This window comes from Eptatretus burgeri, chromosome 8 (genome assembly GCF_056783735.1).
Source record: "Eptatretus burgeri isolate ZD-2024b chromosome 8, Ebu_testis_v1, whole genome shotgun sequence".
In the NCBI taxonomy this organism is placed as follows: Eukaryota; Metazoa; Chordata; class Myxini; order Myxiniformes; family Myxinidae; genus Eptatretus; species Eptatretus burgeri.
This window is the reverse complement of record NC_140968.1, coordinates 75,951,427-75,966,351: the sequence shown is the minus strand read 5'-3', so window position 1 is coordinate 75,966,351 and position 14,925 is coordinate 75,951,427. Positions and strand designations below refer to the sequence as shown.

General features: G+C 43.8%; 1 protein-coding gene across 1 annotated transcript in view; it reads left to right on the top strand.

Annotated features, from left to right (window-relative positions):
• The window catches only part of PLCG1 (phospholipase C gamma 1), a 226,712-nt gene that overhangs the window by 101,677 nt on the left and 110,110 nt on the right, over window positions 1–14,925 (top strand). The window contains exons 12-14 of the mRNA XM_085892672.1: window positions 10,437–10,557; window positions 12,277–12,445; window positions 13,511–13,630. Of these exons, the coding sequence (XP_085748798.1) occupies window positions 10,437–10,557; window positions 12,277–12,445; window positions 13,511–13,630 (410 nt within the window). The remainder of the gene's footprint in view (window positions 1–10,436; window positions 10,558–12,276; window positions 12,446–13,510; window positions 13,631–14,925) is intronic.

Here is a 14,925-nt window from a genome sequence, read left to right as displayed (position 1 = left end):
AATACCGAAACCCCTGTCAAATTCGACAAACCTCCTAGGAGAAGATGCAAATTGAAATCGGCTACCCCCTAAAAACGCATGTTTTTTGGGCGTGGCTCCGCCCATAGTGGGCGCACCATGCCCATTTTCAGGAAAACACAACGAGACCATGATATAAAACTCCCACCAAAATTTCATCAGGATCGGATCAAAACCCACGGAGCTATGCTCGGGACAGACAGACAGACAAGCTGGTAGGTGGACATGGGTAGTCGACTACCCAATAGAACCTGACGTGATGGGCCCGTTCGATGGTGAATGACCTGAGGATTAAGCACAAGAAAATTCATGATTCCAGCTTCAAGGGTTAATGCTGCAGATTGTTTTTTTCGTTAAAATACCCCCACATTTAGAGGTTTTTCGGCCGTTGCTAGGCAACGGAGGGGTCCATAGCAACGGTTCTTTCTCACACATAACTAGGACATACCATGAACCTACCATACCAGTTTCATGTACAATCTGACTCATAGTCTCTGAGATATAACGAACTTCGTTTTTTTTATTGTTTTCGACCAGGGTTCATTCAAAGTCTATCTTCTCTGACAGTTTTCATAGGATCTGGCATGAAATTTTTGACAATATGGCTGAATGTACTGCCAACAGTCGGTCGTGGCCCGATTTTTGATTTTCAAAAAAATTAATTTTTTATGATTTTTCAAAAATTTCAAAGTCCCGTTGCTAGGCAACCAAAGGGGCGTTAGCAACCAGTACCAACAAGGTCATAAACTGGTCCGACCACCCAAATTTCATCAAAATCGAACAACTGCTAGGGGGTCAAAAACCCCGACAAACACACACACGGACAAGCCGGTAGGCGGACATGGGTAGTCGACTACCCAATAGAACCTGACGCGATGGGTTTGTTCCATGGGAATGACCTGAGGATTAAGCACAAGAAAATTCATGATTCTAGCTTCAAGGGTTAATGCTGCAGATTGTTTTTTCGTTAAAATACCCCCACATTTAGAGGTTTTTCTGCCGTTGCTAGGCAACGGGGGGGGTCCATAGCAATGGTTCTTTCTCACACATAACTAGGACATACCATGAACCTACCATTTCAGTTTCGTGTATATTTGACTCATAGTCTCTGAGATAATATGGAATAGGCAAAGCCTAGAAGCGAACGTATAATTCTTCTTACATTCGCTTCTGATTTTACCTCTAACGTGTTCACAACTGTATACTTGCCAACTATACCGTGGTACGTGTAAGCGCCGCACAGCTGATGATTTTGACGCAATTTCCGGTTACTTCGGCCTGGATTCGGGATCAGCGATCAAATAATGTAAATCACGATTAAAAATTATTTTTTGATGAAACGGGAGATATGTTTATTAAAATTAACTTTGGGAAAAATAATTGAATAAATAAATAATCACTTCTGGTCAAGAATAAAAGAAAATATAAACTCTGGAAAGAGTTTCAAAATCACACCCGGTAATGTTAAATACTAAATAAACACTTCCTGTCATGAAAAAAATCACTTTCGGAAGTATAAAATTATCTTTGGGAAAAAACAAAAATTGAACAAATAAATAAACACTTCCGGTCATGATTTCCCGGCATGCATCATTCCCCATGACAAAAACCGGAAACAAAAAAAAACTGAAGCAAAAGGGTCATTGCCAACGACACGGATTCACAATTGCCAGGATATTGTGTTGTTTTTGTTGTTTCCTCTTCTCTCATGTGCACGCATTAAGTAATATTCACAAGATAGAAATAAAACCCAATCGTGTTTATACACCGCACACCGTTTAAAAACAACCGGAAGCAAAAGGTCTCAGCTAACGACAGATTCCAAATAGCCAGGGGTATTGTGTTGTTGTTGTTTCCTATTCTCTCACGTGCACGCGTTAGGTATGAAGCTCACTGCGTTCGCTATAACGAACTTCGTTTTTTTATTGTTTTCGACCAGGGTTCATTCAAAGTCTATCTTCTCCGACAGTTTTCATAGGATCCGGCTGGAATTTTTTGACAATATGGCTGAATGTACTGCCCACAGTCGCTCGTGGCCCGATTTTTGATTTTCGAAAAAATACATTTTTAATGATTTTTCTAAAATTTCAAAGTCCCGTTGCTCGGCAACAGTGGTGTCCATAGCAACGGTTCTCATTTGCACACAACTAGGTCATGGTATGAACCTACCAACCAAGTTTCATCGAAATCGCCATTGTATTAACTGAAATCGCCATTTTAAATACTGATAAGGGGAGAACAAATCTCAAAAAAAAAAAATTTTTTCGACTAGATCGACTACCCAACAGACCGACACCACGACCAACGACACCACGAAGGATAACTCTCACAGCCGAAGTTCGTCTTCTTCTTTTGTATGCAGCACAAGCCTGTGGGGTAGCATCATCAATGTTATACAGACCAATGTTCCCTGAGTTAATTATTGGTGGAAACACCTTTGACAGCATTTACAGCTGTGAGTCTGTTGGGAAAGGTCTCTTCCATGTTTGCGCAGTGCACACCTTGATTGGGCAATATTTGCCCATTCTGTGCAAAACTGTTCAAGCTCAGTCAAGTTGCATGGGGAGTGTTGATGGACAGTAATGTTCAAGTTATGCCACGGATTTTCGATTAGATTTAGGTGGGGGCTCTGACAGGGCCACTCAAGGACATTTACCTTTTGTTCCTTAGTCACTCCAGTGTAGCTTTGGCCGTGTGCTTTGGGTTGTTGTCATGCTGAAAGTTGAACTTCTGTCCCAATTTCCATTCTCTTGCGGAGGACAGCAGGTTTTCCTCTCGGATTTTTCTGTATTTTGCTTCATCCATTTTCTCTTCTATCCTGTAATGTGGAGAATGTACAGAATGTGGAGATGGTGTGTCGTGACATACGTTCATCATCTAAAGTGGTTGCCATGGCAACCAGGATGCTGTTTTTCATCTGTTCCTGTCCGCACTCTAACTCCCAAAGTTTTCAACTTTCACGTTTCATATTTGGTACATTGGTACAGACTGTGGAGACGGTGTGTCGCGACATACGTTCATCATCTAAAGTGGTTGCCATGGCAACCAGGATGCTGTTTTCCATCCGTTCCTGTCCGCACTCTAACTCCCAAAGTTTTCAACTTTCACGTTTCATATTTGGTACATAGGTACAGAATCTCTGAAGTGGTTTTTGCATACCTCAAATGGGACCCAAGGTGAACTTTTTTGAGTAATGGCTTCCTTGTTGCCACCCTACTGTGCAGGTCAGACTTGTGGAGTACTTGGGATATTGGTGTCACATGCACACAGTGACCAGTCTTTGCCATACAGGCTTGTAGCTCTTTTAAAGTTGCTATTGGCCACTTGGTGTCCTCTCTGATCAGTTTCCTCCTTGCTTGGTCATCCAGTTTGGCGGGATGGTCTGATCGATGCAGGGTCTTGGTGGTGGTCTTGTTTGTTCTCAAATATCTCAAAAAGTTGAATGTGGCTTCGGATGAAATTTTGTATGCAGGTTGGGTGTGTGACATGGACCAACTGATTAGATTTTGGGGAAGATCCAGACCCGACTACTAGAATTTTAAAGTCCAAATTTTCTTTTTAAATTGTGCCTCTTTGGAAGAGTATAGGAGATGTTGAAGATTCGGCGAAGTACAGGGGCATTATGCTACTAAGTCATGTCATGAAGGTGCTGGAGAGGATTCTGGGCGAGAGATTAAGAAGTGTGGAGATGGAGATCGGAGAAGAGCAGCAAGGGTTTAGAAAGGATAAGGGGATGACGGATGGGATGTTAGTGCTGAGACAGCTGGAGGTAAAGAGGTTGGAGGTGCAAGATGATATGGCATTGGGATTTTTTGACCTGGAGAAGGACTACGACACTGTCCCGAGAGAGATATCTATGACGACACTGAGAGGGATGGGAGTGTCGGAAGCAGAAGTTAGGTTGGTGGAAGGGATGTACAATGAAATGAAGGGAAGAGTTTTTGTTGGTCTTGGGATGTCTGAGTAGTTCAGCGTGAGCATCGGTTTGAGGCAGGGAAGTGCTCACCCCACTCATGTTTATCATTGTGATGGAGTTGGGAAGCAGGAAGGTGAGCTTCAAGGATTAGTATGGGGAGGATGCTGTATGCGGTTGTGGTGGAGAATGGGTGGGAGATGCAGGAAATAGTACTGGGGGAGTGGACGGAGGCATTTATGTATGTAATAGGAGTATGGAAATGACTGAGGTGATATGGGGTGGGCAGCAGAGAAAATAAATTAATATCAAATTAGAGGGGAAGGAGATCAGACAGGGAAATAAGTTTGAATATTTGAAAGGAACAGTGACTGGGGATGGTAAGTCTGAGGCAAAGGTGCGGAGGAGGGATCAGGTGGGTGCGAATGCCTGGAGGAGGGTGAAGGGAGTTACGGCAGATGGAAAGATATCAAGAAAATTGAAAGGGAAGGATTTGATTTTGTGTGCAACTCCGGCCTACCTTTACGTACTGGGGACAGTGGCACTGACACAGAGACAACAACAGAGGCTGCAGGTTTGCGAGAACAACCGGGTCAGGAGGATTGCAGGAGTGAAGTGGGTGGATAGAAGGAGGATGGATGAGCTGGGGTACGGAGATTGGTGTGCGTATTGGCTTGATGGGGAGATTGGTGAAATGCCGGCTGAGATTGGCTGGACACTTGGTGCGGATGGATGAAGAGAGAATGGCAAAAAGAGCGGATAGGTTGAGGGAGCAATGTCGGAGGAAAAGAGGTCGACCGCGGTTGGGATGGGAGGATTATGTGAGGAGGGATATCCGTATGGTCAGGGTGGTTGGAGAGTGGAGAGAGTTGGCTTGAGGGCAGAGGGAAGTGGAGGAGTGGTCAAATCGGAGCAGAAGCTTCATGTCATCAGACCTCACCCCTTATATCGGGAAGAGGAGAAGAAGTGTTGAGATTAAGAAGCTGTGCCATTCATTAATTTATTGCACCTGACTTTCAATCATTTCTGCCTTTGAGAAAATTACTGCAATGCTCACTCACATTTCATCCTCCGATTAAAAAAAAAGTGGAGAGGGTTTTAACATCATGCAGGCAATAGGAGCTCATTTTCTGAGAATCGGTAGTCAAAATCTTTGCACATTATGAAGGTGCAAGATACATTGGAACATAAGCTCAGAGTGAGTATGGATGGATCTCTCTTCGATCCTTTTCTCCAGGTGGCAACAAACTTAGCAGCAGCGATTCATCAGTCTGTTTCATTTCGAAACTGGACACACTACGCATGGGCAACCTCCCATCCCATGTGATTATGTCAAGCCTAAGACATGACGCAAACCCGACATAACATATCAGAACGTGTATGTGGTACATGGAACACCACCACACACGAGTTACAACACAAACTCACACCAACTGCAAGAAGCGCACAGTGCATAATGCCGATGTAGAAAAATGGGTGCTAAATTTATCCAATAAGAACCTTTCCCACATGGAAATGTATGTATCCTTACTATAATTCATGGACCGGTGTTTGTGGGTTTGTTTGTCAGGCTACTCCTACAGTTCTGGGTCAATTACATCCACACTTTCTGCAGATGATCAGCATAACGTCAGTTAATGTATTAATTTAATAAATTAATTTATCTTTGCTGGTGGTGTTGGGGGGAGAGGGTGGTGGTAAGGGTGGGGACACATTCTCTATGTAAATGTGTATCGTGTAGCGTCACTCTGGGTGAGGGAGGGTATTACAATTCTCCACCATTTACAGTACAGTATTCCTGTCCCCCACGTTTTCCGGTGCAGTGAGGTGTTTTGAATTATAAACAGTAGGTATGTTGTTTCTTCATGCACGTAACCTGGGTTATTTATTTTTTCCTATACGAAGCTGTCAGTTGCCTATACACTGCTCAAATAAAGGTATGCGTCAGATGAACGTGTTGCATGCTTGTCACAAGACCACCCTTCGGGTGGGTACTCTGGTAGTTAATTATAAAGCTTAGATGTCAAAGTCACACCAGAGTCTGACTCTGTACCCTAGAATCGTGGAGAGCGTTGAATCAGCTAGCTAGTAGCTAGCTGTCGTGTGCAGCCTGTGGTTGCTGGTTGCATCATTTTCTGGGGGTGCAGCTGTGCTGCTAATGCAGCCCAGGCAAAAATCCTACAGTTAGAACTATAGTAAATGAGAGTTGTACTCTCATATACTATAGTTGGTAATGTCCTACTGCAGTTGTCTGCAGAGAATTACTACAAGAAAGAATGCTATTTTTGCCTGGGAGTGCCCTATGTTACCAGTACACTGGTACTCATTTTGCTGAACTCAGAAAGATTCCAGGCTGAGTCAACCCCACGTGGTGTTAATTCATTGATAAACAGGAGCTCAAGCTCAATATCTTAAGATCTTAGGCCAGCCACCTTAACCGTAAAGCCAACACCAGGCTTGTTTTGTCGGCTATTACTCGACTCCCTGCTGAGGAAAAGACAAATAGGCATCACATCCAATATACATCAGCAATTGGTGCTTCAGGCTTGGTACTGTATGTACCAAGCTGAGGTGTCGGAGTGGTGCTGAGGTGTCGTCCACCAGACGGCGGTCTCCTTGGGTTAACCTGAGGCGGTCCCTTCGGGTGGGTGCCTGGAATGTCCTATCCCTAAGAGAGGATGATCACCTGTCTCTGTTATCATCTGAGCTCAAGCGTTTGGACATCGGGATTGCAGCTCTCTCTGAGGTTCGGAGACCGGATTGCGGCGAGATAATGGTGGGTGGTTACACCTACTATTGGTCTGGTCGCTCTGATGGTTACCATACCCAAGGAGTTGCTGTAGCTGTGTCCAATAAGCTGACCCCAATGATAATTGAGGTAACACCGGTCAACGAGCGTATTATGAGATTAAGGATTCGCCACTCCTAAGGTGTCATTTCCCTGGTCTCTGTTTATGCTCCGACTGAGGCGAGTGATCTCACCGTGAAGGATGCATTCTACGCCACACTCAAGTCTGTGGTTGATCAGTGCCCCAGACGAGATACACTTCTAGTCTTGGGGGATTTCAATGCATCGACTGGAACTGATAGGGACGGTTATGAGGTGTGTGTTGGTCCCCATGGGTCAGGAACTATGAACCAGAATGGCACTAAGTTCCTTGACTTTGCAAGAAGTCATGGACTTAGGGTGGCTGGTTCATGGTTTCAGCGCCTACAAGCTCATCGCTGGACTTGGTATTCCAACGCTGGCGGTGTGGCAAAGGAGATTGACCATGTCCTCATTGACGGTCGTTGGAGGATGATCCAGAACTGCAGGGTCTACCGGAGTGCTCAGTTCCTCAATACTGACCACAGGCTTGTTGTAGCAACTCTAAAGCTGCACCTTAAATCCTGGAGAATGGTACCATCCCAGCCGAGGCTGGATGTTGCCAAGCTCAGGGATGAGAGAGTAGCTGAGGAGTTTGCGAACAGGCTGAGTGGACACTTTGGGGGTCTGGGTGCTTTGTGCGGTCCTGAAGAGTTGTGGAGCGCCTTCAAGACCACCGTCCTTGATGTTGCCGGTGGATGCCTTGGAGCTCACCGCAGGGCAAAGAAGAATTTTATCTCTCAAGGGACACTGGATACCATTGACCAGAGTCGCAGGGCCAGGCTGAATGGCAGAGCTGAGCTGTTCAGGGAGCTGAGGCGTAAAACTGCACGTGCACTGAGGGTGGACAAGGAGGCCTATGTGCGAGGAATCTGTGAGGGGGTAGATCATCACCTGTGGACAGGTGATTCTCGTCCCGCTTACAGGGGAATTCGCGCATTACGTTTATCCAAGCCCATCCCTCGGAGCACTACAGTTCGAGCAGAGAGTGGTAGGCTCTTGACAGAGGAGTCTGAAGTGAAGGCCCGCTGGGCCGGTTACTTTGAGCGGTTGTACCAGGCAGATCCCCCAACTGTCGAGTTGGACGTCAAGGGTGTTACAATCCCTGTTGCTGACCCTCGAATCAACTGTGGTCCACCTACGCTTGTGGAAACACGGGCTGCGGTGAACCAGTTGAAACGGGGCAAAGCTCCAGGGATCTGTGGCATCCATGCCGAACTTTTCAAGGCTGGTGGAAATGCTGCACTCGTGTCGTTGCATGCAGTTTTGTGCTCTGCCTGGAACACAGGCATCATCCCAACTGACTGGAAGAGGGGCCTTGTTGTCCCTCTCTGGAAAGAGAAGGGTGATCGCCAAGACTGCAACAACTACCGAGGGGTGACGCTGCTCTCAGTGCCGGGCAAGGTCTTTGCTCGGATAATTCTTGATAGGGTTCGCCACCATCTGCTTGAGCACCAGCGTCCAGAGCAGTCAGGCTTTACACCAAAGAGGTCAACGATTGACGGTATCCTTGCACTTCGTGTCCTCACCGAACGCAGACGAGAGTTTCGGCAGGGGCTGCTTGCAGCCTATGTTGATCTCTGTAAAGCGTTCGATTCAGTGAATCGGGATGTCCTCTGGAGGATTCTTGGTATTCGTGGGGTGCCACCAAAACTGATCGATCTGATGTCTGAACTCTACTCTGGTACTGAGAGTGCTGTGAAGTGTGGTGGTACCATCTCTGACTTATTTCCAGTTGTTACTGGAGTTCGTCAGGGATGTGTACTTGCCCCCACACTTTTCAGCACTTGTATGGACTGGATTCTAGGGAGGATGTCGGAGAGATCAAGTTGTGGTGCGTCATTTGGGAATGTCAAGATCTCGGACCTTGACTTTGCAGATGATGCAGTCATCTTTGCGGAGACTTTAGACATCCTCTTGGGGGCCCTCGAGGTGCTGAATGAGGAGTCGGAGCCGTTGGGATTACGGGTTTCTTGGGTCAAAACTAAGATCCAGGCTTTCAATGACATCTTGGATGCTGCTGTCCTGTCTGTGTCTGTTTGTGGTGAGGATGTTGAGGTCGTGGAGAGATTCACTTACCTTGGCAGTGATATTCATGTCTCTGCTGGCTGCGAGTCAGAGGTCAATAGACGTCTGAGTCGGGCCTGGGGAGTCATGGATTCACTGGATCATGGGGTGTGGCGCTGCCGGTACCTGTGCGGGAGGACGAAAGTCCGAGTCTTCAGGTCCTTGGTACTTCCAGTCTTGCTCTATGGGTGCGAGACTTGGACTCTGACCAAGGATCTGAGACGGAGACTTAATTCCTTTGGTACCAGGTCTCTTCGGAGAATCCTTGGCTATCGCTGGTCGGATTTTGTGTCCAACGAGCGGTTGCTGAGAGAGACTCGGATGAGATTTGTTACCTGCATAGTCCGTGAGCGTCAGTTGCGGCTGTATGGACATGTGGCTCGTTTTCCTGACTCTGATCCTGCTCACCAGATTCTCTCAGCGAGGGAGTCTCATGAGTGGAGGAGGCCAGTGGGTCGACCACATGCCTCATGGTTGCAACAGGTTGACCATCATCTCAAGGAGATGGGGATGCGCCTGGCATCTGCCTGGGGGATGGCCAGACGGAGGCCCCTGGAGTACCGGCGGAAAGTGGACGCAGCGACGTGCTGTTCTGGCACATGCTCCCATACCTGACCTGACCTGACTGTATGTTAAAGGCCGAAGACAAAGACGTGATCTAACCAGTGAAACTATCGACATCCCCACATAATGCAATCGTCTCATAAATGTGCCAAAAATGGGATGGTGAAAAGCAGAAAGGACCAAAAAAACAATTAAGTAACCGTACCTGCTCACACACAAAGCATGCCAACAAATTGCAAGCACTTTCTACCAAAACACCACTCAGAGAACCTGGAAAGGAGGTGACCGGAAGTACGTGAGCAGGGAAATGCTTGCATAACTGCTCACTTACATCCGGATAATATTAGATCACGCTAGTTGTGATTATAGCACGTTTTTATCCCGACACCGAAAACTTTCCATGTTTCGGCACTTGGCTGGAAATGAGTTGTGGATTGGATATGGAAAAAATGGCTGTGTGATCGTGCTGGAACATAGCCTTGAGGATGTTTATGGACCACTCATGAAATGTCACCCGAGGCAAAATCTGCTCCTTCTTCGTTGTTTCAAAATGGTGGAGTAATTTAGCACTAATTGTTGGTTAGCTTTCGTTTTCCACAAAAAAAATAAATGGATAATCTCAACTGCATTAATCCAATGTCTATTACATCGCCTTATCGGAGATATTAGACGACACCACTCCTTGATGGGTGCTGGTGGGGAAAGCAAAGGCTTTTAAAGCGAACTGAGCAGTGTTGCAGCTAACATTGTTTAGCTGTGGGCGGTTTTCTGTTTTTCCTTATTTTACACACTGTGACTAAACCAGAAGTAGCATTTTCATTTTAATTTTTATTGACAGCTTTTTAATGAATTTTTTTCACTACTGAAGTTTTTTTTAATGTGTTTTTTATCCTGTTGAATTTCATGTTTCATGCTTGTAATTTTGGAGTAACACTGATAACTAAGTAACATCCAATGTTGAGAATAAGACAACATTTTGCTTTCGTTCTCATGCTGCCACAACTGCAGTGGATTGCTGGGATGGACCAGATGACATGCCCATCATATACCATGGTCACACACTCACATCCAAGATAAAATTCCTGGATGTCCTCAACACCATCAAGGAGCATGCATTCGTGACGTCAGAGTAAGCAGCAAATACAGAGATAAAGATTACTATTTTTTTGTTGTCTTTTTATTTGAATTATTTTATTTTCTTCTTTCATATAAACATTTTTTTGGGGTTTCCTCATTTCTCTTCTCGACCTTTTAAATATTTTATTTACTGCCCATCTTTACCTACATCATCGAAGGTGGATAGAGGTTATGTTTTCACCCCTGTCTGTCTGTCTGTCTGTCTCTGAGCAGGATACCTCAAAAAGTTAATGATGGATTCAGACAAAATATGGTGGACAAGTTGGGTGTGGGACAAGGACAAATTGATTAGATTTTGGTGAAGATCCAGATCCAGATGCTCGAGTTTCTATTAGCTCGCCTGTTCGAAGAACAGAGAGCTATAGCGATACCCCCGGCGTGAGCATCAGCGTGAAAATGTTAACGTTTTTGATGCAAGTTATTTTTTCCTTTCTAATGTTTTTATCTACCACACTATTTTTTATACACCCGATGTATATATATATATATATATATATTTATATATATATATATATATATATATATATATATATATATATATATATATATATATATATATATATATATATATATATATATATATATGGGCGTATTATGTGATACCGGTGGTCCGTCCGTCCGTCTGTCTGTCCATCCGTTCCTGTCCGCACTCTAACTCCCAAAGTTTTCAACTTTCACATTTCATATTTGGTACATAGGTACAGAATGTGGAGATGGTGTGTCGTGACATACGTTCATCATCTAAAGTGGTTGCCATGGCAACCAGGATGCTGTTTTTCATCTGTTCCTGTCTGCACTCTAACTCCCAAAGTTTTCAACTTTCACGTTTCATATTTGGTACATTGGTACAGACTGTGGAGATGGTGTGTCGCGACATACGTTCATCATCTAAAGTGGTTGCCATGGCAACCAGGATGCTGTTTTTCATCTGTTCCTGTCTGCACTCTAACTCCCAAAGTTTTCAACTTTCACGTTTCATATTTGGTACATAGGTACAGACTGTGTAGACGGTGTGTCACGACATACGTTTGTCATCTAAAGTGGTTGCCATGGTAACCAGGATGCTGTTTTCCATGTAGTAGCACAATTCTGTAAACACCTTCTTGTTCGGGCGTATATTGTACTCACTTGCGCTCTTGTTACTGATTACAATACAAAAATACATATATTGCTTTAAAATTATTTGGATCAGACTTCACTGCAATGCTTTATAAAAAAATATTAATTATTAGACGAGTCTTTTAAAAACGATAAATGTATAAACAGGCGAGCATTGGGTGGCTTTGACAACAACTCTGGTTGATTCTTCACCATTGAGAAATGGGGCTAAAACGATATATTGCATGAAATTTCAAAAAGTTATGGATGGATTATGACAAAACTTGATGGGTGAGTTGGGTAGTTGACAGAGCAAAATTGTTCAATTTTGATTAAGGTCCGGAATGTTGATCCGGCCTATCAGTGGGATACAAATCATAAACTGTTCAGCCTGGCAGAGGCTAGCACTCTAACGAGTGCCATTCTGGTTTTATCATTATTATATTACTTGAAAAATTAGCTTGCAGATCTTCATGAGTTCGGCATTGCTCATAATATGGATTTTAAGGAAGGTAATGTTGCATGTTCTATGTGGTAGGAATTTAAATAAACGAATGCTTGTGGGATAGTCTAGTTTCCTTAAAATAATTGAATGTAAAGCTTGGCCTTACAGGTATCCAGTAATATTGTCAATTGAAGATCACTGCAGCATCGTGCAGCAGAGGAACATGGCAGCCCATTTCCGTAAGGTCTTTGGAGATGCTTTGCTCTTGAAGCCTGTGGATTCTCAGGCAGATGAATTGCCATCACCCAACCAGCTTCGAGGGAAGATCCTGATAAAGGCAAGTTTTGGGTGAACGTGGGCCAAGCAATGTTGCTGAGTTAATTATTTATCTTCTCTGCTTTCTTTTCCCCCTTTTTTCTCCCATGTAATAAAACAAAAAGCATAGAAAAAAATAACAACAATGCTGTCATGTTTTGGAGTTGTTTGGCTGTCTTTGCCTCGGGTGACACATGACCACACACCAGTCGTGTGTTGTATAACGTATTCTTGGACTCGTGTGTTGGGGTAGACACGAATAGGATGTAGTATTTGAGTGAACAGGTGGCACAGACTGGATCGACACAATCACTTTATTCTTTCTTGCTTCCATTGTTTCTCACTTGAATTCTTACTTCAAGAGTCAGGCATGTCATCTGACCAAGTTTCATTAAATCCAGGATTGGATCACATACTAGATGTGATCAATGTTCTACAGACCGATGTTCCATTAACTCGGAAAGCAGGTCTGCTTCCTATTATAACCATAACTCTCACAGCCGAAGTTCGTCTTCTTCTTTTGTATGCAGCACAAGGCTGAGGGCGTGGCTGTGACGCTTCTATAGGTTAAGTAGGAATTTGGAATTTGGCAATGATGCCGGCGATAGCTCGCCTACTCTTCACAAAGGACACCGTGGGATCTTCAACATCCACCAACTAATGCCGGTAGAGGAGACACCTGTTTTAACGTCCTTCCGAGGGACAGCACACACATTAATGAATCACCCTGCCTGTGAAACAACAGGATGACAGTTTATAGCTGGGCCAAGATTCGAACCAAGGATAAACAACTTCGAGGCGAGTGTGTGTACCTCCCACCTATCTTGCCAGCCTGCTGATGTTCCTGATCCGAATCCACTGTAGGTTCATTTCACAAGGCAAATATTGTGCAAAACGTTATAATGGGAAGCTGTTCTGGTTGATGCAAGTTGTTTCATTTTAAACTCTTTAAAAAGCAAAGTCGCCTTAGTATGACAGAAAAGGGAGGGGGGAGGGGGAAAGTACAATAAATAAATATTTGCTGGCAATAATGACATTATAACACAGACTAATATCCATAATTTCTCATCTTCTCCTCTTCTGGCAGCACAAGAAGCTTGGAGAAGGCAGTTTGGAGGAGGTGGCTTCAAGCACCAGCTACTCAGAATGTGACATCAGCAACTCTCTCAAGAATGGCATTCTCTACCTTGAGGATCCATTAAACAATGTATGGGCATGTTTTAATTCAACATTTTCTGTTGGACAAAATTTGACAAGCTTACATTGACCATCAATTTTTTTTTGGCTTTTCGGAACAATGTCAGTGATTCATTCATGAGTTTTTGGCATTTTTTTTTTCCATCATGCCGTGAATTCACCAACAGCTTTTGATGGGGGTGTTTAGAATCAAATATGGAAGAAGAACCAGAACTACGCCATAAATCACCAAAACCTTGTCTTCGTGTTTACTTGAATTGCACTTGATAGAGCACATACCCACCAGCAGGCTGAACAGTTTACGTTTTGTATCTCACTGATAGGCAACATCTGGATCCGGACCTGAACCAAAATCTAATCGGCTTGTTTTTGTCACCTTCTCAATTCATCCCACCCATTTTGTCATCCATCCACAAATTTTTCAAATATCATGCAGCATATCATTTTTGGCCCCATCTCTTTGTGGGGAAGAATCGCTTAACGAATTAAAAAAATTCTCGTATCCAGATTTGGATCTTCACCAAAATCTGATCAATTCGTTATCGTCATACACCAACCTACCCACCAAGTTTTGTCTGAATCTGTCCATCACGTTTTGAGATATTCTGCTCACAGACAGACAGGTGAAAACATAACCTCCATCCACCTTCAGTGATGGAGGTAGTTTCCCAGTCCTCCGTGAGATATCTCATCAGGAGATATTTTTCATAAGCTGGGCAATAAATGTTTCATAATAAATATAATGTGATGGCTTTTGAAAACGCCATTTGAAAGTTTTGACCATTAAGGTGAAAGGTGCCGTAGTAGGTAGTATGTTTCAGGTGCCACCTATAGAAGGAGTAGTAGAAGTTGTATTTGATGAAAAGAAAAAGGAAGTGGAACAATGGAAGAAAAGGGAAAATATAGGGTGGGGGTGGAGTTTAAGTAAGCTGGTGAATTGATCAATAAGAGGAAGGGAGGGAAATATACTGGACATATTTGGTAGATAGTATTCTTATAATAATGGTGTTTCTCTAATATTCCACCATATTTGCACAAGTAATATTAGATTTATCTTGACTCTAATGGCACTGGTGGAGCAAAGTCAAGATGTGTGCGACAGTTACTTCATTTGGTTCTGTGTGATAATCCTGGAAAAGTACAAAATAATTTGTGACCTTTATGTGCAATTTCATCACCTACATACTACTGTATGTTGCAGTGTAATGACATTGCTAACCCAGTTATTTACAAGATTTTAACTCCTTGTATTAGTCATTTTTAGATCCTCGTGGAGGATCTCTAAGTCTTACTCACGTTGTTGTT